This window comes from Armigeres subalbatus, chromosome 2 (assembly GCF_024139115.2).
Source record: "Armigeres subalbatus isolate Guangzhou_Male chromosome 2, GZ_Asu_2, whole genome shotgun sequence".
Taxonomy (NCBI): Eukaryota; Metazoa; Arthropoda; class Insecta; order Diptera; family Culicidae; genus Armigeres; species Armigeres subalbatus.
The window spans coordinates 386,526,112-386,549,358 of record NC_085140.1 but is presented as its reverse complement, the minus strand read 5'-3'; the positions used below and the strand labels follow the sequence as shown (position 1 = coordinate 386,549,358).

General features: G+C 39.0%; 1 protein-coding gene across 1 annotated transcript in view; it reads left to right on the top strand.

Moving 5' to 3' along the window:
* The window catches only part of LOC134217332 (uncharacterized), a 31,817-nt gene extending 9,657 nt beyond the window's left edge, over nt 1-22,160 (top strand). The window contains exons 2-5 of the mRNA XM_062696079.1: nt 20,433-20,765; nt 20,823-21,138; nt 21,518-21,734; nt 21,808-22,160. Coding sequence (XP_062552063.1) covers nt 20,433-20,765; nt 20,823-21,138; nt 21,518-21,734; nt 21,808-22,015 — 1,074 coding nt within the window. The 3' untranslated portion in view covers nt 22,016-22,160. The remainder of the gene's footprint in view (nt 1-20,432; nt 20,766-20,822; nt 21,139-21,517; nt 21,735-21,807) is intronic.
* The last annotated feature ends 1,087 nt before the right edge of the window (nt 22,161-23,247 follow it).

Below are 23,247 nucleotides of genomic sequence, written 5' to 3'. Positions count from 1 at the left end.
TTTATGATCATGATCGCAAATTTTATTTGTGGGCGGAAATTTAAAATGATTTTAATGAAATAGAATTTTCCGAATGCTCCTGTGATGTATTATTGTCAAATTTCCTACCGGTTGGTCAATTTTTTCAATTGTATTTTTTTGATACAAGCATGCATAGAACGGCAGCATAACTAAGCTAAAATTTAGCAATGAATAATATGTTCCATTACATATGATGAAGATATCAAAAGCATTCTTGCTATTTTTTCATGAACGTATGATAAATGACTACGCGCTATTTTTATCGTAATGATGATCCATAATTTCAGTAATATGTTCCATAATTTTGGTGATACGATCCATAATATTATTCACATGATCCATAATTTTGGTGATATGATTCATAAATTTGGTATTATGATCCACAGATTTGAAAAATATTAATTTATTTATGGATATTCCTGAACTTAAATTTTGTATGGATCGTTCTTGCACATTAAACAGTTCAAAGTAAGGGCTGCCCATTCTATCCCTGTCTGGTCTGAGCTCTGTAATAAAAATCAGGATCAGGTGAGCAAAGTTATACGATTTCCAATTCGGAGATGGTGAATTCGATTCATGGCCAGGTCTAGAATGTTTTTTGTTAACATGCTTGATTCGTAGGGCATATTGTACCCATCATGCAATTGCAAGCTTTGAATAGCTCTCAATTACTCTGCGGAAATACTAATATAACACTTAGAAATGATGTCAGCGGATAAAAAGAAGAGCATCAGCTTTGAACGAATTTGTATTTGTGTATTGTATCAGCTGTTTTTGATCGGGTAGACCACGTCAAATGAACTCAAGGGCAATTTGGAGAGCCTACATAGAGTATCTGCCTTGATAGTTTGTGATTTGTTAATCAAATGCTTGGGCTGTAGAAACATGCATGGTCATGAAGGTTTTCCTTTGGGTTCCACTAGTCTTCTATATAATAAAAATGAAATGGTCTGTGTTCGTATCCGCATAACTCAAAAACGGCAAAACAAACAAAAATGCACAAAATGTCTTTCAACTGCTAAGATGTCACATGGGTCACATGTTCATAAAATACACATTGCACACAAAAAGCATTATCATTGCGATCGTTAACACACCCAAGAGTCAGATGACAGACTTTTAGATCCCTCGATTTTATGACATCATCACGGTATTCGGCGTGTTAATCAAAAACACACATACTTAGCAACATGAAATTAGGCTCATGTTTTTCATAATACCTGTTACCATAAGAACACTGGCATGCATGTTCAGTTATTAAATTAACAGATAAAATGGAATTTGCACTGATATTGTTGGTCATAAGAAGCTTATGCATCAATGCATCATGCGTCTCCATATGCTCGTTTGCTTGATACATGACACATGTATTAACAATGATTTTAATTCACCCACGATATGAAAGAGGAGACTACATACTTCCTTGTGATGTTTGTTTCAGAAATACTGATTCTTTAAAAATAATATTTCTCCATAGAGACGCCATGACTTCATTTTAGTACATTTTGAATATATTTGTGCGTTGCATTCTGTGATTTGAAATATGCGTTTAACACCACACTGGCAATACATGGAAGTATACGAACATTCTGATATTGAAGCATACATTTTGCACCAAACAAGAGGGGGTAGCATTTGGCAAATAAACTCCATATGAAAAAAATCGTGTTTTCAACCACGAACAGTTATTCCGACAAAATCATATGGAATTATATTCAACCTCTTTCCAAATGTGTTCGTGAGAAAATTCGGCGATTGCCAATTTACAATCATCATCGTAGGATCTCGACTGTAGAGCGCGTGTGCTGTTTATTATCGAGTTATTTTCGTTTTCCGCATTTTTCGCGTTGGAAATAATGTTAACTCGATGAGTTTGCATAATTTCTTAGATGTGAATTAAATAGTGTTATAACCCTAATTTATCTAATCATTAAAACAACAACATACCATGGGACTAGTCGAGTGACGTACGAGACACTGCAGATAGACTAAAGGGCTGTTCAAAGCTTACTTAACGCTGGAGGTGGAGAAAGGGGGTCCTTCCCTACAAAATGTGTTACGCTCCTTCTCGCGAATTCCGAGAAAAGACAAATTACTTAATCATATTGTATAATATATAATAAGTTACCTTTCTCGTCATATTGATGTTTTAATCACTGTACAATTTAACAGATTTCTATTTAATAACAATTTGTATTATCTCTTTAGTTTGGAAATTGGAATTGGAAGTCAAGAAGCACTGTTTCTAATTATATGAACTTATAAAAAGGCGCTTTAGATTTTGACGGTGTAACGATGATTCCATATTGTTATCAGATTATTTTGATTTACATATCGATGTGACCAGCAGATAGAACAGCATTCAATAGAATCAACTGAAGGAAAAAGATTGAATAATCGCCGTTCCAAGTTTCAAGATATAAAATCAGCTACGTTTTTTTGAAAATAAACATCTTTTAAGTAGAATTGGATCTATAAAAGGGAACTGACAGCTTTGATTGGATGGTTTTATCAATCGACATTTTCGTACTGTACATATTTTGGCATGCACATTCTTTGCATATTCTATAGTGATTATTCAATCTACGAAGTTTATTATAGCACTGAGCCCATTAAGGGAGCCAGATTTGAAGAAAGAAAGATCGATACATATTTAAATGCAATTCGATGTGCCCACTGTGATCGCTTTTTTTTTAAACTTTATTGCCGCGTAGAATTACATACAGCCACCCAATTTAGAAACCGATCACGTGGCTAATACCGTGATCACGTGATTGGTTTCTAAATAGGGTGGCTGTATGCAATTCAGGATGAATATCACATAGGCTCTTTTGTCAATTTCTCTTGCCTTTCTCATTCCTCTATCTTTCTACTTACTTCCAACTACTTTTTTTCTTTGTTCTTTTATCTTTCTTATTTCTTCTTTTCTTATTTTCTTTTTTCCTATCCTCTTTATTCGTCTTTCACCGATTTTCTTCCCAATTTTCCTTGTTTTTTGTCCCGTTTTTTTCTTTTTTCTGTTCTTTTTACCTTCTCCTACTTCCATCTTCCTCTTCTTTCTTCCTTCTTATATATTCCTTCCTCCTTTCTCTTTCTACCCTTCACCGCTTTTTCCTGATCATACATTATTTGAAACGTTAGTTGAAGCAAACTAAAATATGGTTTTGTTTACCATATTTCTACCCTCTTATAGCAGTTAGCATTCTTTCTTCATGATTTTTTTTTGTTTTCCGTCTTCCTGTATCTCTTTTCTTTGCCATTTTTACCTTCATTGATCTTCTCTTTCATATTTTTTGTTTTTATCGTATACATAGTATCCTTCTTCTTCTTCTTCTTCTTCTTCCTCAATGGCTCTACATTACAACTGGAACATGACCTGCGTTTCAACTTAGTATTCTATTAGCATTTCCTCAGTTACTAATTGAAAGCTTTGCTATGCCCGCCATTGCATGAGTATGTATATTGTGTGGCAAGTACAAGGGATACACCATGCCCAGAAAGTTGAGATTTGAGAATGTTTTCAACCCGAAAACATCCTAGACTGGAACGAGAATCGAACTCGCCATCTTCGGATTGGCAATCCTACGCCTATGCTCGCAAGGCTACTGGAGACCCATGAAGGCTATATGTGCGCTCCACAACCAAACTTTTTATAGATGGCTCGGAGCCATAGTGTTATTTACGGATCAACTCCATTCGACGAATTGTGTGTGTCTATAGGGAAAACTGTCGCATTGTTTCCTACCGAATATTGGCCGGATAAGAAGTTATGGCCAAAATATGAGTCTCTCCAATTTTGAGGCACCTACCCCTCACCGATTTGCTCGCAATAGGGTGCATTCGACTAGAAATCCTGTCTCAGTGTTTCCTATTGAAAATTTTCCGGGTCGAACTATGAGAACCGAAATTATGCCAACACTGCTAGCTGAATGAATTCGGGTTTTTGCCTTTTTCGCATGCAAATTATACGTAAAGGCTATACGTTCGCTCTAAAAACAAACTATTTATAGAAGACCCGGAGACCCATTGTAGTATTATATACTAATCGACTCAGCTCGACGAGTTGAGATGATGTCTGTATGTGCGCAAAAAACTCACTCTTTTCAGGCACTTATCCTTAACCGATTTACAAGCAACGAGTTGCATTCAACAGGGAATTCTCATTGTTTCCTATTGAAATTCAGCCTATGGGGTCAAAAGTTATGGCCAAATACATTTATATATGCAAAACCAGTGCAAAAACTTTCGCATTTTTGGGAACTTAACCGATTTGCTTGCTGCAAGTTACGGGGAATCCTGTCCCATTTTTAGCCAAATAGAAATATGGGAATAAGATGTTATGGCCAAAAGTACTACTCGGGTCATTCCATACCAAGTGACCGAACCACTTGTAATCGACTTACACCGATTTTTATAAAGTTTGGGGATTTGTTTATCTACCGATTATATGTAAAAATCCAAATTTATTTGATGATTGGACAATCCCTTGGCAAATGCGAGCACCCCCCGTTTTTGACGATTTGTAAAAACTATATTTTTGAACGACTCATATCTCGGACAGTTTTGAAGCTACAAATAACTTCTTGTTATGCATTTTGAAGAGAATTCTTCAAACTTTTTGAGAAAAATATCGATTTTTAGTAGAAGAGTTATGGAGTTCTGAAAGTTATATGATTCATATGGAACTTATCAATCACATAAGATTTTGTTATGCATACCTAATCTTTACCCTTTTTTTCTAGAGTGTTTTTATGGAATTTCCAAGAATTCAAAGACATTGTTTTCTTAAAAGAAATTGTAGAACATGTAACTTTGAATAGAAAATAATGTACTTGGTAACGTAGTAACTTTGAAAGGAACAGCTTTTCTGTATTGTTGTAAAGCGTACTATTAAACTATTACTCACATAGGTACTATAGTATTTCACCTGCTATGGAAAGATTTTTTTATATTTTATGAGTCCCCAATTAATTTCAAAAGCTTTCTCATATGCTGTTAAGCGTTACGGAGCCGAAATCTTTTTTATACTATTTTATTCTTACAAAATAACGTTAAATTATGTGAACCGAAAGAATCGTGTTTTGATCATAGAAACAAACATTTTCTTAAAAACAGCGAAAGAAAGACATACGAGAGACAATTACTACAGAAGAAACGATATGATTATTTAAAAACCCTTGATTAATTTATTTTGCGGAAATGGTGCATTTTGAAAATAGAATTTTGACCATATGTTTTGAGCCCATAGTCCGAACCAGTCAAATTAAAATAAGAAACAATGGGACAGGATTTTCCGTAAAATGCAACATGTTGTGAGCCAATCGGTTAAGGGCAAGTGCCTAAAAAGTGGATGAAGCTTTTCTGCGCACACACACAGACAGTCGAGCTGAGTCGATTGGTATACAACGGAGCGAACATATAACCTTTCAGTAAGCTTAGTGTACGAGAAAGGGAAAAATAAAGTAGCTCATAAGGAACTAAACTTTTACTATGTTATTGTGGAAAAATAGTGTATGAAAAAGGCAAACCATAATGTAAATGATACTTGTACGTACAGAAGGAGAGGGTAAGTGATGTGCGACTATTTGTGACAAGTGGGAGGTAAGAGGGTTGAAAATGGCAAAAAACGTTGGATGCAATTTTCAAACGAACTTTGTAATTATACACAAGGCAGCAAAAAAGCTTAATGTCAATACTAGTTGACCAGAGGAAAATTATCCACGAAAAATTTTTATCTTACTACCACGGGAATTAAACCTACACTTCACAGCACGCAAATGTGATTTGACGACAGCCATGAGCTCTCAGCAGTGTTGGTAAAATCACTCATAAATCTCAATCAACGAGCGCTCCCGTGCGAATGAAATCGTCTGCGATTTTAAATGAATGCATCACGCTTGAAATTTTTAATGCTAAAAGGCATAATTTCACTCATTTGCCAAACAATCATTTTGGTTTAAACACGCATTTGAAATCAATTTTGGGGGCAATTTATTGCTTATACATAAAAGAGTGTCTAATATTTTATGCGACAAACATCATTTCACTGTTTTTAGCAAAAAAAAACAAAAGAAAACCAACGATGATTCAAATGGATGATTCAACTCATCCATGAGTTTTTAGGTTCTGACTTGCGTGCGTTTCAACTCACGCTTGATTTGAATCATCCATGAGTCTTGAGATTTTGAGTTTTTACCAACACTGGCCCTCATTCACTCACCAAGGAATCGAAAATTGTCAACTGTATATGTATATTATCAAAATATGAAAATAGTTAGACCAAAAACAAACATCATAAAAATGGTCTTCTTTGATAATGATTTTATTTTCTGTATTTTGAAAATAAATTTATAATATTTCCTATCCATTTTTTTGTATTTTTGGCATTTTTAACTCCTGAAGAATTCAGATTTTCCTAAACCTTGTGACATATTGCGTTAAAGGTTGACCCTAAGGATGCCGAAAAACTTTGCAGAAGAAGGATCCTTGCTGGAACGACGACCAAAATTGTTTATTCTGCCAGCACTGCCAAACTACGTGTACCAATCATTCAACTGAGCGTTATTTCAAAAATTATAATCTTTTAAGGCGAGGGACAAATTGTAGTTATTCGGATTAATTTTTAAAGGAAAATTCCGGAAAGAGAAATGGTTTTGCCGTCTAACAACCACAGGTCGCCAGATAGTGCTGGCAGAAACATTGATTTCTTGCATATGATTTCAACAATCAATCTTCAAAGCGTTGTAATATTTCCAGCAATGCTTATTCTTCAGCAAACTCTTTCGGCATCTTTCAGACTATATGCTAACGTATTGAGTCAGATACTCAGATGATTGAATTAACGATAAAATAAAGCCGCTAAGAGCAGAAATGCAAAAAAAAAATCCATGCAAATCTTCATATAAATTTCAAACGCGATGCGGAAATTGAGGAAGCACCAATCGAGCTGTGTATGTGTGCATGTGTCAATGCGAATGTGGGTGCATGTTCGGAAATTAGTAAAAATATTCAACGTTCACAGTGAAAAAAGGGCTTTTCATTTTTAAAATCCTGTATCTCAAGATCGGAACATAGTACCTCGGGGTTTCAAGCGTTTCCAATGTAAAAATGGCCAAAGAACACGTTGGTGAGGTTATTTTTTAAATAAAAATATACTCATTGGATAAAAAAAATGCATTTTTCGAACAAAAACTTAAAAATTGTTCATTTGGCAACACTTAGCTTAGCTTAGCTTAGCTTAGACTGACTGTACATATCAATGGTTGCTACTCCGTGATTGATCAGAACTGGTGCAAATTGCACTACGATCCAAGTAAATAGTGGTTGGGATTTACCAACTATTCTCGAAGTGCACGTTTCAGCAGCTCGCAAATATTGATCAATAACGGCGCCGGCCAAGTCCTTACAGTCAGTTGGGAAAGGAAGGGAATGTGAGTGTGTGGTAATTGTTGCTACTAGAGACCGAGAATACCTCTGCATCTCCACATTTACCACGGGAAGGAAGTAGTGTTAGTTGGGTGGGGTAATCAGTAACATAGATCGGGATTCACCATGGAAAGTGATGTGACCTATGAAACTTCTACACAGCAGTATTAGCATTTCCTTATTTGTTCAATTGTTCATTCTTCGCGAGAATAAACAATCAATCGCTCAAAGTGAGCGATTGTTCATTTGAATTTCGGATTAGGCGCCCGCGTTATCATTTCATTAACGTAAGAAAAGTAAAAAAGAAACGGGATTGAAAATAATTGATAGTAATCGGAAAGCTAATGTTATTCAGCAACCCTTATTTTATCTCTATTTTACGTTAAGTAAGAATGTAAATTTACGTTCATTTTACATGTCGTTTATTTTGCATTACTTTCGCGCGCGCGTTTGTGTCACTTGCCTTGACCAGTATACCGTAATCAGGATCTCACTGGTATTAATCCTGATGTGCCGGTTGGCACTCGTGTTGGGCTTGTGCGCTTTGAGCGGCACACGGTCGCTTCCCAGTCTACATAAAATCGCACATGGTGCAATACAAGATGCTAAATTGGAGACGATATACATACATGTTGTGTGGAAAAGTACCTCTATTGCCTGCACTTCAGCTTCCTACACGACACCATATACGTTCATGTGTTGACTGGGTTTGATAGGGCCTGCTTATGGACACATGCAGCTTTTTGTAGAGGTTTAACAGAGCCCACTGTCAAACCCCACCACATCCTAGGCAGGCCCCCTAACTCGCAGTGGCCATGGGGAGGGGTCGTCAAGCCCTTGGACATAGTCCCTGCTGCCCCTAAAAATTGTTCATTTGGCAACACTGCACATAAATTCCTTGAAAAAATCTTCTTTTAAATGGTTACCTTAGATTCATTATACACCTCACAGTTCCAGAGATATTAACAAATCAAAATATACATTTGTCAGAAAAGGGGGATGGTCGTATCAATCACTACGAAATTGTGGATTTTGAGGTATAACCCATACATAAACAATTGGTCAAAATTTCATTTAATTCCATGAAAGTCGATTGCACGTTTACATTTTTTCTCGGTCACTTCATATGGAATGACCCATATACTTATTGCATTAATACTAGTTACGTTATTTATATTTTCTTTTTCAAAACAATACGTAAACGTTGATCGAAATACTATTTAATATTACTACTTTCAGATTCATAATCCTTTTCATTGTCATTTGAATTACTCTGTCACGCCAAAAAGACATTTCTGATGTTCTCCAGCTTACCTCTAACGGCCCAGCTTTTTGATAACCGTGCAACAATTCACTTATTCTTGCACCTTATGAATTGTGAGGCATCCGGAAACTCTAGCTCGTCTTTCGTTCAGCTGCTCAACGGCCACACATGTTTTTCTGAAACAACATGAAACGATCTATTTTTTGTACCCTCGTTTTCTTAACAAACTAGTGTTGATAATCTAGAAGTTATTGCGTGCAGCAAACCTGACCTAATAATAATAGGCCTGGTCCTGTTGTTTACGTTTTGGGTTTTTAAATAGTTTGATTCAAATAAACATTAAATCTGATGTTGCCTGCTGACACAATATTGTGATCGGACCAAGATCGTGTTTTTTTTTCTTGAAATCAGATTTTAAATTAAAATTGCTGGTTTTGAGCCCATTTTTTTCGTTTAGGTAATGAAACCAAAACATCACGTAGCAGAAGTTTTCATCTTTCTGCTGGTGATATTGATTTGCATGAACACGCCATAATGGACTCAGAATCATCAAAACTTCCTACGCTTTGTTTTCGTTTGGCTTTTAAGATCTAGTTCTAAGGATCAATTCTTGCAGTAGATTCGATATTTTGCGAAAAAATGTTTGTCACTTTGACAATATGACACGATTTCAACGTGGAATGTTTTTGCGATCATAATATCGATTCGGAACATTTTGAAAAGTTCTCTCTTTCTACGTCTATGGCAACAAGATAAGATATCACGTATCGCCTTTGGCTCGAAGCCACAACGACCAAACTTATCTATCACTAGACATCGGACAGTTCTTCGATACACATAACATACTGTTTTACGAATCATGCAACTGGTACAGTAAAGAAGATTATCTATCGAAAAGTTTCTTCGTACGAATCAGTAAATGAAATCTCACCTAAACCATACTGAATCTGAAGTGGCCCGTGCACTACATAAACGTTGTCTCCATTCTGCCACGTCTACAGCTGCAAGTCGCCTCGCTACTATGGAGGGTCTGCAAAAGAGGTCCATAATTGATTTATTTTGAACGCTAAGTATTTTGCGAGCAAGCTTTATCGGACTAAGTGAGTTGTGTGATTTCCAAGGTTGTACCGGTGGGTCCTGTTAAACTTTTTAAAAAAGATGCATAAATCCGGAAGCAAGTTCTGCCGAAGCGCCTGTGTGCCACTCAAAGCAAACATCCTCAGTCCTGGAGTCGAATGAAACTCTAAACAAATGTAACAATAATGAAGAAGATGCTCGATACATTCGACGAAGGTCCTCCCAAAGGTGAAGAACTGAGGATCGAAAGCCGTCCTGAAATAAAACGTGAGATGTGAAAAGCATATCAATGGCATGGACGCTCATGGTGGAAGGGACAAAATGTTAGCAATGGGGTCTTTGTAGAGGTACCCTCTTTCTATGCAAAAATTCCCACAAGGCATTTGTAGATTAATGATGACCTAATCATGAAACAGTAACCCAAATCGACCACTTTCTTATCGATGGTAACTTTATCTCTGAACTTCCGCCCGATTAGCGCAATGCAATCGAAGCGGCTGTAGAACACGCTTCGAAGTTGGACGCCGCGGGACATTGAGCGTTTACAAGCGGTGTTAGTAATATCAAAACCATATAGGGTTACGTGTGGTATTTCCGACAAGGTCCCATTCCCAGTACAGGTTCGAAAACCAAGGATAGAGACAATATTTTGCCAAAAATCCTCCGTAATTGTGTATGCTTGCTCAAGAATTTACGACGTAGCTAGTGGAAATTGAGTTTGATGCGATTGCGACTTTAGAGGGGTATGCCGAAGCGCAACACCCTGTCGGGAATACCTACCGATACCTTATAGCTCAATCATTGAGCCCTTATATGTGTTACTCTGTGTCTGAGTTTTTCTATCCTATACCTTCAACTTGACTATTCTAGCAGTAACTGCTAGAATTGAAAATGAACTTAAAAGCTCGTTTCCAATATCCATCAGTTGCTTTCTCCTACCCAAGCAGCACAGCTTGTTTCACTGCTGAATATTTCACTATGGTGCATCTTAGCTAATGAGCCATCAAATATAATTTTTTTGCAATCTAAAAAGCACAAGGAAACCCATGGAAACATTTTTAGTTTGCAATAATACTGCAAAATACTACAGCGGAAACAAATAAAAAAAAAAACAAAAATATAAAACTGGATTCGATTTATGGATTTGGTGATTGATACTACTACAGCACAAATTCAACACTTCGAAGGGGATGCAGGTTAACTCATCATAAAAACCATACGATCCAGAAGTTTCGTACTCTGGCTTCCTGTTACTTGATTGCATCATCCCCGGAATAAATTGTGAGTTGTCAGAACGTTAAGCGATGCTAAGATAAAGATTCTCTTAACTTGTCTGAAACTCAGTTTAAACAAACAATTCTGTTTCATGTATGCAACATGCAATGCTGTATTCTTTAGTTGTTTGTTTCTAAATGTTAAACGCATATTGCATTGCAATGTTTATGATATTCTTCCCTCCCCCTTCATACGGCAGCTTGGCAGAAGGAAGGTCGTGTGATATGTGCCATCACAAATATTGCCCTCCGCTCGCTTTCAAATCGACTTCTATAAAAACATTCTTCATGCCTGCCGTATCCTAACGGAACTATCAATTCTATACTTTCGCCTCTAATTCTATCATGAACATGTACGTCCAAGTTTGGAAGATGATATTAGCATTTCCATATCATCTGTTGGTTCTCTGTGCAAGAACAGCTGATCTGGTCATAATGGAGTGGCAACTATCAACTATGGGCAGTCAATCAAGCTCAAGCTCAAGCTAAATTGCATCATCCTACTAATTTGCATATTAATAATTGAAAAACGTTATTAGAGTGCAATTGAGGGCCGAAGCCCAAGTAGCGTACACGCAGCATTGAAGTAACGCAGGTCTGCATCTGCGCGGCGACAAGGCGTTACCGCTTTTTCCTCATGGCCACACGGGCACCTTTCAGTTGAATTGTTGTTGGGCGGGTTTCAGCTGAACTAAACAGTGTTGGGCTCATATTACTCAGCTGCCTGCAATCAATTTCACAACAAAATAATTTCTAATATGTTTCTTATTACCATAATATATCTTTGAGCAAGGACATCACAAATGGAAGTTGTGACAGAAGAGCCAAAGTTGGTAATGTTATCAATGACTTTTACACTCTGTAAATCATATAGAAAACAAACCAAAAGAATGTGATTCATGTCTTCATATGCCATTCCACAATCACAAAGATTAGTGTCATTCATATTGTTACGATATAAATGACTAAAATAGCAATGATTAGACATAAGTCGTAAAAATATGCAAATAAAATTTCGTCCAAACGGTAAACGGAAAACGATTTACCTTCGGGAAAATAGAATGACAATATCGTCCTTTATGATAGCAATCTATGTTAATGTGGAGCCGGTGTTACGATGACATCGATCACGTAGTTTACTACTGCTCGGAAAATGACGCCTCCAGAGAGCAACTTTTGGATACCCTTGTGGCCCGAGGTAACCAACCTTTCAGGAAAGTAAGGTGGTGAGGAGGTGTTTTGAAGAATCGGCATGTGGTTTATATGCAGGTCATCTATGCCTTTCTTTGCTCGTCTGATATTAAAGTTTCTCAGTTTTTTTGAAGTCTCTGTCTTATTGTTCCGTGTACTTTGAACCTCCGGAAGATGCTGTTTCTCAATATTTTTTCATTTGTTCGTTTTTTCTCTAATCCGTGGATGCTCTGGCCATCCGAAAATGTTACCTACCGAACCTTAGATCGAACAAGACGTATGCCAATGTTAAGGTGGCTCGGGTAGCTACACACCGTGTTGTTTTTCCTTTCTTTTGTCTCATTCTAACTTATTTACTTATCACCTCGATGGATATGTAGGAATTAATAGTATAGAAGCACGTATGTCTCCAAAATTGCCGCAAAATGCAAAACATTCTAAATATTCTGTAGATTTTGCAATTATAAGATAAAACAAATTCTTTTGTAGTAATTCTGATTTCATTATGATTTATGACGATAAATTATTCCTATTTTATTAAAATATGCCGTTGCAAGTATTTTGATTTAATTTCCACCACACGATTTTAATATTCATCACCCTCGTGATCCAATATTTTCCACCCCTATAATGCTCGCTTGAAATGAATGAATCCATTACGGCCCGGAGCTTAGGCAACGCTCGTTGTGTGCACAATTTTCTTAGCTTTTTGAATGTATAAAGGCTCCCCCAGACCTAGGCGATTTCATCGCAGCGACGGCGACAACTAGTCGCCGCGATTCTATCGCTTGGTCACTGCAGGCAATGATCTATTTACGCTTCCATATCAACGTCGACAGAATCGCTGTCGCCAAGCGATAGAATCGCGTCGCGACTGTCCCGTCGCGTTTGTTTGGGGGAACCTTAAGGCCATACTGCAGCGGCGATGAAAATTAATAGATGTTTAGTTTTCAAAACAATCAAAAATCATAGGAATTTCAGTGGCTGATCACTGAGATCACTGAGATCACCAACTTTGATGTGCTGTGCTATATTTCGCCATCTTTCATTTAACTAATTTAAGACAAAAACATGAACTCTTTTAGATCAAAACATTAGTAATAGAATGTTACGAAAAATGTTCTTCTAACGGAAAAAAATGGCTTGGCATCGAGACTACTATTTTTAGTTGCATTTTGCATAAGATATCAATGATTTACATATTACTGAGTCTGTATGATTGTTGAATATGCAGAGGTAAAATATTGTACTTAATCGTTGAAAAATCTTTGTGTTTTACCAAGGTGGTGAAATATAGTACATCTACCCTAATGAATTGCAGATTTATAGTCATTTGGCTTAATGTATTTTGCCCGATAATGGAAGAAAGATGAAAGAAAGAAGACGAAAAAGAGAAAAAGGAAAAAGGAATTAGAATTAAGGAAGAAAGTTAAAGGAAGAAGTAAGAAGCAAGAATGTAGAAAGAGGATGGAGGTACGAAATAGAAAGATGGCAGAAATAAGAAGGAAGATAAAGAAATAAAAATAAAACAGTAGAAAGAAGTCGAATGGAAGAAGAAAAAATGAAGTAAGAAAAAATAAATAACTGAGAAAAAAGTAGAAAGAAGACATTCTGTGTTCTCCAATGTTTGGCCAACGGACTTTACTTAGTCCTTGGCAAGGATGTTATCGATCTTTTAGTAATCTGCGTTCGATCATTTAGTATTTTGTCAATAACTCATTCCAGAGGCTAATTTTCAAACTGTGTTGTATGGTAGTCTTTTAGTGCGAAGATTTTTCTACAACTCTCCTTAACAGGTCGATGTTCGAATTCCACTACTAAAGGAGTTACGGTGCTAGTTGCTATACTTATACTAAATGATAACAAAATATGCAATCATTCAGTCTAAGTTACTGCTACTAGCGCTATAGCTTCGTTATTAGTGAAATTCAAACAACGAGCTGTCGGGCAGAGTTGTAGATAAACCTTTGCACTAGAAGCCTACCATACACATAATTTTGAAATTTAGTCTCTGGAATGAGTTATTGACAAACTACTAAATGATCCAACGCAGATTACTAAATGATCGATAACATCCTTGGTCCTTGGGTTCCAAGCATCATGAGGAACCCGGAACCCGTACCACATTGTGAACCCGGATATAATAAAAAAAACAGCTAAAGAAAAACAATAACATTTGTATATTATTTATATGTTTTTATATTAGCAAAATATTTGCAAAAAGATAATATCTAAACCAGTTATTATAGATATGCTGAAGCTTGAAATGTAATGATTGCAAAATTCGTTTTTCGTTTGATGTTCTGTTCTTCCCCACAATAACATTTAAATAAAAATTTTTACTATCATAACAACATTTGTTCTTGCGATGCTATTTTGTGTTTTTCGCGAACAACATAAAATTAACAAAACCACAGCACAGCAAAATTTGTTATTTTTGTGTTGTTAATTTGTCATTCACCTCTACCCAATTCACCCTGCTGGGCTAGGCTTAAAACGTTCCGTGTTCCTATTCGTGTCCGTTGTTGGTTTTAAACTGGTTTTATAAAACTCTTGAAGAGTTAATTATACTCTACAACAGCGGTTCTCAACCTGGGGTACATGTACCCCTAGGGGTACCTTTGCTGGCCCTTGGGGGTACCTCGGACAAAAATGCGTAATGGCGGACATATTACAATTTCAATCAAAATTCATTGATAAAGTTTTGATAATTGTGTATTTTCTTTTTCAAAAATTTATACTGTACATAATATGTAATGTGATCAATAAATTCCAATTGAATCCTGCCTCCCACAACTAGCACGATGTATGAAGGGCTGAGGAACAAAAGATCAAACAAAAAAACGTCGACTGAACAAAATGATTTTTTTTACACTAAAACTCGGTTTCTTTGTTGCAAGAGGATTAGAAACATCCTTTTACGCCTCTCGGAAGCCTTCTTCCAAGCAGCTCGAAGGCTTCCTTTCAAGAGGCTCGGAAGCCTCCTTATAAGTGTTTAGGCTGCCTTCTTTCAAGAAGTTCGGAAGCCTCCTTTCAAGAGGTTCGGAAGCCTCCTTCCAAGAGGTTCGGAAGCCTCCTTTAAATAACTGAGAAAAAAGTAGAAAGAAGACATTCTGTGTTCTCCAATGTTTGGCCAACGGACTTTACTTAGTCCTTGGCAAGGATGTTATCGATCTTTTAGTAATCTGCGTTCGATCATTTAGTATTTTGTCAATAACTCATTCCAGAGGCTAATTTTCAAACTGTGTTGTATGGTAGTCTTTTAGTGCGAAGATTTTTCTACAACTCTCCTTAACAGGTCGATGTTCGATTTCCACTACTAAAGGAGTTACGGTGCTAGTTGCTATACTTATACTAAATGATAACAAAATATGCAATCATTCAGTCTAAGTTACTGCTACTAGCGCTATAGCTTCGTTATTAGTGAAATTCAAACAACGAGCTGTCGGGCAGAGTTGTAGATAAACCTTTGCACTAGAAGTCTACCATACACATAATTTTGAAATTTAGTCTCTGGAATGAGTTATTGACAAACTACTAAATGATCCAACGCAGATTACTAAATGATCGATAACATCCTTGGTCCTTGGATTCCAAGCATCATGAGGCGTACCACATTGTGAACCCGGATATAATAAAAAAAAACTGCTAAAGAAAAACAATGACATTTGTATATTATTTATATGTTTTTATATTAGCAAAATATTTGCAAAAAGAAAATATCTAAACCAGTTATTATAGATATGCAGAAGCTTGAAATGTAATGATTGCAAAATTCGTTTTTCATTTGATGTTCTGTTCTTCCCCACAATAACATTTAAATAACAAATTTTACTATCATAACTAAATTTGTTCTTGCGATGCTATTTTGTGTTTTTTGCGAATAACATAAAATTAACAAAACCACAGCACAGCAAAATTTGTTATTTTTGTGTTGTTAATTTGTCATTCACCTCTACCCAATTCACCCTGCTGGGCTAGGCTTAAAACGTTCCGTGTTCCTATTCGTGTCCGTTGTTGGTTTTAAACTGGTTTTATAAAACTCTTGAAGAGTTAATTATACTCTACAACAGCGGTTCTCAACCTGGGGTACATGTACCCCTAGGGGTACCTTTGCTGGCCCTTGGGGGTACCTCGGACAAAAATGCGTAATGGCGGACATATTACAATTTCAATCAAAATTCATTGATAAAGTTTTGATAATTGTGTATTTTCTTTTTCAAAAATTTATACTGTACATAATATGTAATGTGATCAATAAATTCCAATTGAATCCTGCCTCCCACAACTAGCACGATGTATGAAGGGCTGAGGAACAAAAGATCAAACAAAAAAACGTCGACTGAACAAAATGATTTTTTTTACACTAAAACTCGGTTTCTTTGTTGCAAGAGGATTAGAAACATCCTTTTACGCCTCTCGGAAGCCTTCTTCCAAGCAGCTCGAAGGCTTCCTTTCAAGAGGCTCGGAAGCCTCCTTATAAGTGTTTAGGCTGCCTTCTTTCAAGAAGTTCGGAAGCCTCCTTTCAAGAGGTTCGGAAGCCTCCTTCCAAGAGGTTCGGAAGCCTCCTTTCAAGAGGTTCGGAAGCCTCTTTCAAGAGGTTCAGAAGCCTCCTTTCAAGAGGCTCGGAAGCCTCCTTTCAAGAGGCTCGGAAGCCTCCTTTCAAGAGGCTCGGAAGCCTCCTTTCAAGAGGCTCGGAAGCCTCCTTTCAAGAGGCTCGGAAGCCTCCTTTCAAGAGGCTCAGGCCTCCTTTCAAGAGGCTCGGAAGCCTCCTTTCAAGAGGCTCTGAAGCCTCCTTTCAAGAGGCTCAGAAGCCTCCTTTCAAGAGGCTCAGGCCTCCTTTCAAGAGGCTCGGAAGCCTCCTTTCAAGAGGCCTGGAAGCCTCCTTTCAAGAGGCTCAAGCCTCCTTTCAAGAGGCTCGGAAGCCTCCTTTCAAGAGGCCTGGAAGCCTCCTTTCAAGAGGCTCAAGCCTTCAAGAGGCTCAAAGCCTCCTTCAAGCTCAGCCTCCTTTCAAGAGGCTCAGAAGCCTCCTTTCAAGAGGCTCAGAAGCCTCCTTTCAAGAGGCCTCAGGAAGCCTCCTTTCAAGAGGCTCGGCCTCCTTTCAAGAGGCTCAGAAGCCTCCTTTCAAGAGGCCTGGAAGCCTCCTTTCAAGAGGCTCAGAAGCCTCCTTTCAAGAGGCTCAAGCCTCCTTTCAAGAGGCTCAGAAGCCTCCCTTTCAAGAGGCTCAGGCCTCCTTTCAAGAGGCTCAGAAGCCTCCTTTCAAGAGGCCCGGAAGCCTCCTTTCAAGAGGCTCAGAAGCCTCCTTTCAAGAGGCTCAGGAAGCCTCCTTTCAAGAGGCTCAGGAAGCCTCCTTTCAAGAGGCTCAGAAGCCTCCTTTCAAGAGGCTCGGAAGCCTCCTTCAAGAGGCCTGGAAGCCTCCTTTCAAGAGGCTCAAGCCTCCTTTCAAGAGGCTCAGAGCCTCCTTTCAAGAGGCTCAGGAAAGCCTCCTTTCAAGAGGCTCAGAAGCCTCCTTTCAAGAGGCTCGGAAGCCTCCTTTCAAGAGGCTCAGAAGCCTCCTTTCAAGAGGCTCAGAAGCCTCCTTTCAAGAGGCTCAGAGCCTCCTTTCAAGAGGCCCGGAAGCCTCCTTTCAAGAGGCTCAGGAAGCCTCCTTTCAAGAGGCTCGGAAGCCTCCTTTCAAGAGGCTCAGAAGCCTCCTTCAAGAGGCTCAGGCCTCCTTTCAAGAGGCCCGGAAGCCTCCTTTCAAGAGGCTCAGAAGCCTCCTTTCAAGAGGCTCAGAAGCCTCCTTTCAAGAGGCTCAGAAGCCTCCTTTCAAGAGGCTCAGAAGCCTCCTTTCAAGAGGCTCAGAAGCCTCCTTCAGATCAAGAGCTCAGAAGCCTCCTTTCAAGAGGCTCAGAGCCTCCTTTCAAGAGGCTCAGAAGCCTCCTTTCAAGAGGCTCAGAGCCTCCTTTCAAGAGGCTCAGAAGCCTCCTTTCAAGAGGCTGGAAGCCTCCTTTCAAGAGGCTCAGAAGCCTCCTTTCAAGAGGCTCAGAAGCCTCCTTTCAAGAGGCTCAGGCCTCCTTTCAAGAGGCTCAGAAGCCTCCCTTTCAAGAGGCTCAGCCTCCTTTCAAGAGGCCCGGAAGCCTCCTTTCAAGAGGCTCAGGCCTCCTTTCAAGAGGCCTCAGAAGCCTCCTTTCAAGAGGCTCAAGCCTCCTTTCAAGAGGCTCAGAGCCTCCTTTCAAGAGGCCTGGAAGCCTCCTTTCAAGAGGCTCAGAAGCCTCCTTTCAAGAGGCTCAGAGCCTCCTTTCAAGAGGCCTCAGAAGCCTCCTTTCAAGAGGCCTCGGAAGCCTCCTTTCAAGAGGCTCGGAAGCCTCCTTTCAAGAGGCTCAAGCCTCCTTTCAAGAGGCTCAGAGCCTCCTTTCAAGAGGCTCAGAAGCCTCCTTTCAAGAGGCTCAGAGCCTCCTTTCAAGAGGCCTGAAGCCTCCTTTTCAAGAGGCTCGAAAGGTTCTTTGAAGAGGCTCGGAAGCCTCATTTCAAGAGCCTTTCTAGAGGCTCGAAAGCCTTTTTTCAAGAGGCCCCGAAGCCTCTTTCCAAGAGACTTGGAAGGATCCTTTCAAGAGGCTCGGAAGCCTCCTTCCAAGAGGCTCGGAAGCCTTCTTAAGAAGCTCGGAAGCCTCCTTTCAAGAAGCTCAAAAGCCTTCTTTTCTAGAGGCTCAAAAGCCTCCTTTTCTAGAGACTCAAAAACCTTCTTTCAAGATGCTCTGAAGCCTTTTTCCAAGAGGATCGGAAGGCTCCTTTCGAGAGGCTAGGAAGCCTCTTTTCAAGAGGTTCGGAAACCTCCTTTCGAGTGGTTAGGTTGCCTTCTTTCAAGAGGCTCGTAAGCCTGCTTTCAAGAGGCTCAGAAGTCTACTTTCAAGTGGTTCAGAAGCCTTCTTTCAAAAGGCTCGGCAGCCTCTTTTCCAGAGGCTCGGAAGCCTCGCTTCAAGAAGCTCAGAATTCTTCTTTTAATAGGCTTGGAAGCATACTATCAAGAGGCTCAGAAGACTTCTTTCAAGATGCAACGGAAGCTTCCTTTAAAGTGGCTCGAAAACCGCCTCCAAGAGCTCGGAAACATCTAATGAAGAAGCGCGGAAGCCTACTCTAAAGGGACTCAAAAGCTTAAAGGAGCTTCCCTTCAAAAGGGCTCGGAATTATGGTTTCAAGAGGATTGGAAGCCTACTTTCAAGAGGGGGTACCTCAAATCATGTAAAAGTTCGAAGGGGTACCTCTCAAGAAAAAGGTTGAGAACCGCTGCTCTACAAGACTGTTATAAAACTAAAAAAGTTAGTTGGGCTTTCCGTTACCTTCTTAAATATAGCTATATATAGGAATAGCATTTCTCATTCAGCCGCTGAATGCTAGAATAGACGCTGTTGGAGCCACACCTCCTTGACGCTCGATCAATCGGGTCAATTTGATAAAAGTCCCACCAGACACCAGGACTTGGCTAGTGCGCGTTGTGCGCCACACGCTCGTTTTGATAGCGCCTGCTTACAAATACGAGCAGCTTGTTTTTATAGAAGCTCAAGAGGGTCAAACCCTACTATCTCCTAGGCAGGCCCCTTGGACACACCCTCTCGTTCGGCAGATCCGTGTAAGCATGAGTGTGGGAACTTGAGAGATATGGCCAGAGCTATATTGAACGCTCCTTCCTAGATGTCGTCGAACCATTACGTAGTCCCGAGAACAATAGCATTTGAGAACAATGGTGTGATTGCATCGCGTGGTGCCCCACCTCTGTTTCCGCCGGTGGTCCACAGGGTTTTGAGTAATTACGATGATAACGATAGGTTTGCTAAATATGATGAAGGTATGTTGCTAATTTTAGGAAATATTTTATTAGAAGGTGAATAGCATGTTTTAGCGACGATAACGATGGGGTTTTCCCTGAAACTGTAAACAATGGTCGCTTCCCGTCTTTCAATTTCAACAGACCCTTAAAAAATATCGAAAACCAGTCATCTATAAAACACCAATTTGATTGATACTTTTGAAAAACGAACGTTCCGCGTATTAAATTTATGAGCCCTGCTGCTTTTCGAAACCGCACACATGAAAGGTGCTCTAATGCAGGAGTGCCACGTACCGTCAGTGTCGTATTACATATGTTTAATTAATTATGTGTAAATTGAATTATTCTATCTATTCCCATGTGTCGCGTCTAGCCTAACCAGCTTCACCTTGTGGCCAAAATGCGTCCATCGAGCGAAGAGTTCATAGTAATGTTTCAACTTGACATAACATTTGTCAAGGAAGCGGCCCTTTATTTGAATATAGTCCCAGCTATGATCAAGTTACAACAGGATGTGAACTTTCCTGAGGACGAAATTATTGACGTCTTTTGTCGGTGTTACGGTACGAGGATTTCTTTGAAACCGGGCAGTACCGCGGTGGATGAAGATGGCGTGATACTCTTCGAGAACCTCAAGCAATCCGGTTTTGTTACAGGAGATAGAAGAAAAGGGTTCAACCGAGAGATGGGTGAATTTGTTTTAAAAGTTTGTGTTTGTCAGATATTTAAACTTGTTCCGCGCTAATATTAGTCTTTGTTTCAGAAACTTGCCTTATTCCACGCAATTCCAATAACGCTGCGACTGCTGAAACCAGAAGAATTCAATTCTAGCGTTGAAAAGTTTTTAGGTAAAATGGACATAGATGCTGGTATGAACGAGCAGACAGTTCAACGGATGATAAAAGTAATTGAGGCTGATTTTACTAAAGCTGGGGTGAGCGAACCGTTGTTAAAGCGGTTGCTGGAGCTGATTGATGATTGTCGCAAACAGCAGTACAATCTGGTATCAGATGATGTGACTCAGTACTGTTCGATGTTGCATAACGATTTGTGGGTCAACAATATGATGATCAAATATGGTAAAGTATAAACTAACTGGATACATATTTGTGAAAAAAAGTGTGCTTATAATCTTTAAATAACATTAAATGTTGAAAACAAACTCAATTCTAACAATCTGACACATTTGGAATGCTTTCATAAGTGACATTTTTTATTGATGCTGATATCTAATTACATACTACGTACAGGCATAGAAAGCCTGTTAATAAAAACAATTTCCTTTAGTACCGCAATAACTCGAAAAAAAAGACGATAGGGAGGATGAAGCCAATCGAACTGAAAATGAGCATTCCAAATAAGTCTTATTGTAATTTACTGTGACTCCTATTTCGCACACTATTTGAAAGACTACTGTTCAGATTGAAATATGTTGAATAATGGATCGCACCTTTTCAGATGACAACGGAAAACCAATCGCATTAAAATTTGTGGATTTCCAGCTCATTCAGCTGGACTCCCTCGTACGAGATATAGTGTTTTTCCTTCTCACCAGCGTTTCGGACCCGGAGCTGGAGCAAAACATAGATGACTACTTCAAGTTTTACTTTGAAAGCTTACGGCTTAATTTAGAACGTTTGAAATGTCCTAATATGAGTCAATTCACTTATCAAAGGTAACTGCACTGCACGAACGCTTATTCGTTTTGTCATAGACATACTAATTTATTTTCTTCCACAATATTGTAGCTTCACGGAGGAAATCAATCGAATTGCACCACGGGAATTTTATCACATCCTTGTCTTGCTAAGGGTAGTGATGGCCAAAAAGGAGTCCATCCCCGAGCGCAGCGAACTGGACGTGGATCTGTTTTGTAAAGACAACCTCGTAGATGATGATTTCTTCCGAAGGCTGCAGTTGGTGGTGAAAATTTACGACCAGCATGGATGGGTTTAATCTAGTCATTGTTGGTGCTATTCTGGATAGACAAACTATAAAATACATACCAAATGGATGTGTACCAAAGAAAATATGTGGTGGTAGGGCAATGTGAAATGAAATAAAAATTGCAATGTGATGACAATATTGTTTACGATGCAAAGATCTTGATGTTGTGTTTGAGATGCACCATACACCATACCGAAGTCATTTTCGGATTGATTCATCGCCGACGTGTCAATCCAAGGATGGGATTTTCTCCAGGGCCAGGGCTTTTCTCATACACCAAGTTGTAATACTCCCAAACGGTTTTTTAAGGAGATCTGGAGACCCATTGTGTTACTTACTAATCGACTCAACTCAACTCGGATTGAGATGTCTTACTTGTATTCAGAACTGCTATTCGTTTCTGCGACATAGGAAAAGAAGGCGCAACACATCTGTTATAGCGTTATTCGACATTTATTAAAACAAGTAAAAAGTTTTTCATCAATGGGCTGACAGAACTCCTTGAAGCTGGAAGAACAAATCCCAATTTGGTTGGACATTTCATTTGAAATGCTGAGATGTATTGGAACAAAACTGTTATAATGACGGTCACTTCAAATTTTGATATGCTATTTTGACATATAGTCAAAAAAATAAATATATCGGCACCAACATTTCAAATGGGTGAAAAATAGAGGTAATTAATTATAGAGCAAGATTGTCGCTGTCGTCACTGGCGAAACATCTTCTGCTGGCGAGGATAGGGCACTAAATGTCATCGAAGGAAAAATCAGTACGTTTTGACAGATCACCTGATTACTATCCAACATTCTGGCTACGTGCCCGCCTGGCCCACCGCAATCGTTTGATTTTCGCTGTGTGAACGATGGATGGTTCTCCCAACAGCTGATGCAACTCGTGGTTCATTCGTCTCCTCTACGTACCGTCCGCCATCTGCATCCCACCATAGATGGTACCCAGCACTTTCTTTCGAAAACGCCAAGTGCGCGTTGGTCCTTCACGAGCATCGTTCAGGTCTCGTATCCGTAGAGGACTACCGGTCTAATGAGCGTTGTGTAGATAGTCAGTTTGGTACGGCGGCGAACTCTATTCGGAGCGTCTCGGCGACGAACTCTATTCGATCGAAGCGGAGTCCAAAGTATGTACGGTTTCCAGTTACGATGCGTCTCCGAATTTCTCTGCTGGTATCAGTCACAGTGAGCCCAAGTTCACGAATTCTTTGACCACCTCGATTTCGTCAT